The 3,659-nt window shown below is 42.4% G+C and overlaps 1 protein-coding gene across 1 annotated transcript; it reads right to left on the reverse strand.

Moving 5' to 3' along the window:
• Positions 1-690: 690 nt before the first annotated feature.
• Positions 691-3,586, reverse strand: LOC103901914 (chemokine-like factor). The gene is made up of 3 exons (XM_019473021.1): positions 3,433-3,586; positions 2,728-2,823; positions 691-1,092 (listed from the first exon to the last, which is right to left on the reverse strand). Exons 1-3 carry the CDS (start codon positions 3,517-3,519, stop codon positions 988-990), a joined length of 288 nt encoding a protein of 95 aa, XP_019328566.1. The 5' UTR covers positions 3,520-3,586; the 3' UTR covers positions 691-987.
• Positions 3,587-3,659: the final 73 nt, after the last annotated feature.

Genomic DNA, 3,659 nt, shown 5'->3' on the forward strand with positions numbered 1-3,659 from the left:
CGCACAGCCCCTAGGCGCGCGGGCTGCCTGCCGCTCGCCCGCCCGCCTCCCGCCCGGCTCGGTGCTGCTCGCAGCTACGGCTCCGGCACGGGCCAGCCCGGGAGGGCTCCCCCCGGTCCCTGCACGCCTCAGCGTCTGAGAAAGTGCTTTGACGCAAGCTCGCTTTTCAGAACGCGTGCCCTCTATTTGTTCACTTTCGCCTTGAAACTCTCTTCCATCACGGGGGTGCTCGCTTTTCGGTTTGGACAATCGGACTCATTCGGAGGGCACTGAACTTCAACCCTTGGCTCTCTGCGCACAGGTGCAGCTGTAGCGGCGCTCCTCACAGCCGCTTAAGTATTTCATGTGGCTTACAATACCAATTTAATTTTATCTACTATCTGTCTTCATTGCACTGCAGTACAGTCGTCATTGCATTATGCTAGGGAGGCAGCGTGGTTATTTTCAGCACCATTCTGAACATAAAAAGGAGAATTTGGGGATCAAAAGGTCTCACAGCAATAAAGCGTTCACGTGGCACGAGACAGCCATCGGCCAGGACGCTGATCTATGGAATGAGGAACACAAGTAAGGGTGAAAAAAATCTGGTCCTAAAGATGTTTATCGGTACATTAAATCAAGTAATGTTTACTTCAAGTGCACTTGATAAATAAATAAATAAATAAATGAAGTTCAATAATGCACTTAGGCCTATTTGTAAATTCTTTTTATTACAGAAAGAAGACAATTATGAAGTTAATTTTCATACAGGTGAAAATGCAATTAAGTTTAGAAAAACAGGACAATTTTCTGTGAAGCTTATACTGGTGAAACTGCAACACTGAAACTACATTTGTAAATGTAAGAAAACTTACGAACAATACTTGCAAAAATGTACATAAATGCATGGGAAATTCAAAGGTGAACACGTGAAAATACAAACTATTTAAAAGAGAACAGTAAAATAGTAATCAATAGAGAAATCGTTCTTTTACTAAAATGGTAGTCTTATTTCGCAGGAGTATTCCTTCCTCTTGGTCGATCAAGGCTAATCTTCTGGAAAAGAAGAACCGCGTCGACAACAGAAAGAACAAGCAGTACAAGACCGAACACCTATAAAAATAACGATGTTGTTAGTTTCCCCATAGAATCTCTATCTAACTGCACTAACTCATCTACCGTTCCTCAAAGAAGCAGTAAACACATCTTCCTAAGCTGGTTCTGGCCTTCTAAATATATGTGTGATGTGAGACAGCTGATAAATTAAGTAACATCCATATTTAAATCCCATCAGCCTTTCATACGGCAGTCTACACCCCGGCTTTGTTTGATGTTTGCGCTGGAGACAATGCGTCCTCCTTGAAAGCTAAGCTAATGCTGCGTTATGCCAGACAATGCTTTTATCCTAAATGAAAAGCCTTCTGTCTCGTTAAGGACTGCCTAATTAATGGTATTGGCCCGGAGAAAAGTCAACATTTGTAGAAACAAGCCTAGCAGGAAAAAAAGTAGCGCTCCTCTCCTCTGAAGCTCTGAACGGGAAACATATTCCAAATTGAAGAAAATGTACGTAAGTATTTAAAAAATACACAACTCCAGGCAGGCAACTGGAAAAACGTGTTTGCAAAACAAACGACCTCCAAGTTAACTTGCTCAGCTCTCGCCCTTCAGCCCGATCCCACATGCACACAAGTTTTTTGATGCAAGCATGTTTTAAAATGGAATTATCTGATCAGCGGGAGTAACGCCAAGGCAAGCTCCTTCAGGAGAGCACAGTTCAAGGCAGTTTGTGCCCTAGGAGTACAGGCCTGTTTCTCCCAACATTGAAGATGTCACATGTTCTGTCCAAACTTGTTTTCCAAGCTACCTGCTTGGTCTCCTGCTTCCAACTTAACTTTAATTTCTATTAACTTCACAACTGAGAATATATATTACGTTCTAGCGTAGCCGGTCACTTTATTGGAAAGTCTCCTTTTTGCTTAGGATGTCGTTGCCAGCGAAGACATCAGCTTTCCACCTCATGGTCTCTTAAGCTGATTTTGAAAAACTCCTGTGGCAAGTTCCGGGTTTCTTTTGGTTGCTTGTCACATTTTAGCTTCTCTTGTACTTCAGGAGACTTAAACACTTTCAAAACTGAGTTTTTCCCCCCTTATTTTTTATTAACGTTAATTACGTTAGTTTTCATTTGAATTAAAAATACCAGTTGCTTAAACTATTAAACCGGTTTGATCTTAAATACACAAAAATCTTACAATCGTAGTATGAAAAAACCTTTTCAACTGCCGTAATTTCTCAGTTTGTGTCAGAAAAAATAATACACACATCAGGAGGGAGGCACCAGCATGCCTGTCAAAAAGTTTCAGCTCTTTTTAGCAGGATTATAGGCATTTCTTCTTAAATAGCGTAACCCAACTGGATAGTCCTAAAAGAGCTACAGATTCTCCCACCTAGGATTTCAAGCTATGGAAGTAAATGCAGGTTACTCGAATTAGTTAGGCTCTAGGAGTTTTCAGTGTTAGTAGTTCTCTGTAGTGATTCCTAAGTCCAGTAATATCTTTAAATTACTAGTGATTTGAGGGTTGTTTTTTTTAGTGAGATACATTGAATGTGCCTTCATTTTTGTTTGTGACTGCTGAGTACGTTCTTCCATGACAGAGTTATCTTCATGGTCTCACCACAATGTAAGTATACCAAGAGGTCCAAATCGTGTCCTTTGAAGAACTGAAATTCGTCAATAATGTTCTTACTTACTCCTCCAGCCAGTGTCCCATTGTTGGTCTTGATTATTACTGCAAACAGGCACACAACGAGGAGGAACAACGCTGCAATCACCGAGTTGAAAATATCCTGAAACAGCCAGGGGAAGCAAAGTATTTTTTCTGAAATACACGACTGAAGAAGAACGTGAATAGCTCCCAATATTGTATGAATCATTAAAAATTGCTGGTTTACTATGAAAATAGAATTACACTAATATCCACGTAAGATCGACAGCGACACCCAGTGGTTTGACGTTAAAAAGCGCGTTTGTGATAAAACTTCCTCATTTTACCTTTTTTTTTTTTGCAGTCAAATTTATACAACTTGGCTACGCTTGATAGACTAAAGCAGGAAATAAACTTAAAAAGGGGAGGCAAGAGGAGAACTCATTAATATTTAAGTGAAGGTGTGTGTTTAATTTGCAATGTGAAAGAGGAAAACTACAGTATTCTCGAGTTAAGCAAATGATGCCCATGGCAGGAGGGGCTGTTAACGGATATAAGCCAGCTGTTTAGAAATTGATGCGAAACAACCCTGCCATCTCCGTTAGGAAACACCCGTTCAACAAAAACGAAACACTGGTTTTTGTGCTGACTTTATAGAAACAGTAACGGAGCTGATTGCCCGTAACCTCTCTGAACAGGCAATCACAAAATGGGTAAAACCACTTCATTTTAAGGGCCAGCCAATACTCACAGCCAACGGCCAGAACAGCCAGCTCATCTTTTTATCGAGCTTTAAGAAGTACAGCAGAAAAAACAGCGCCGTGATGACCACCTCCATGGCGGCCAGCGCGGTGTACGCCCCGCGGGAGCGGGAGGCCGCGAAGCAGAGGAACGCCGCAGACGCCACCAGCTGAAGGGACGGAAAGAGGGACGAGGGGTTACCGCCGCTCCCCTCCCCCCCCGCCCCTCCCGGGGACG

The sequence above is a fragment of the Aptenodytes forsteri genome, unplaced genomic scaffold (assembly GCF_000699145.1).
Source record: "Aptenodytes forsteri isolate BGI_AS27 unplaced genomic scaffold, ASM69914v1 Scaffold70, whole genome shotgun sequence".
Lineage (NCBI taxonomy): Eukaryota > Metazoa > Chordata > Aves > Sphenisciformes > Spheniscidae > Aptenodytes > Aptenodytes forsteri.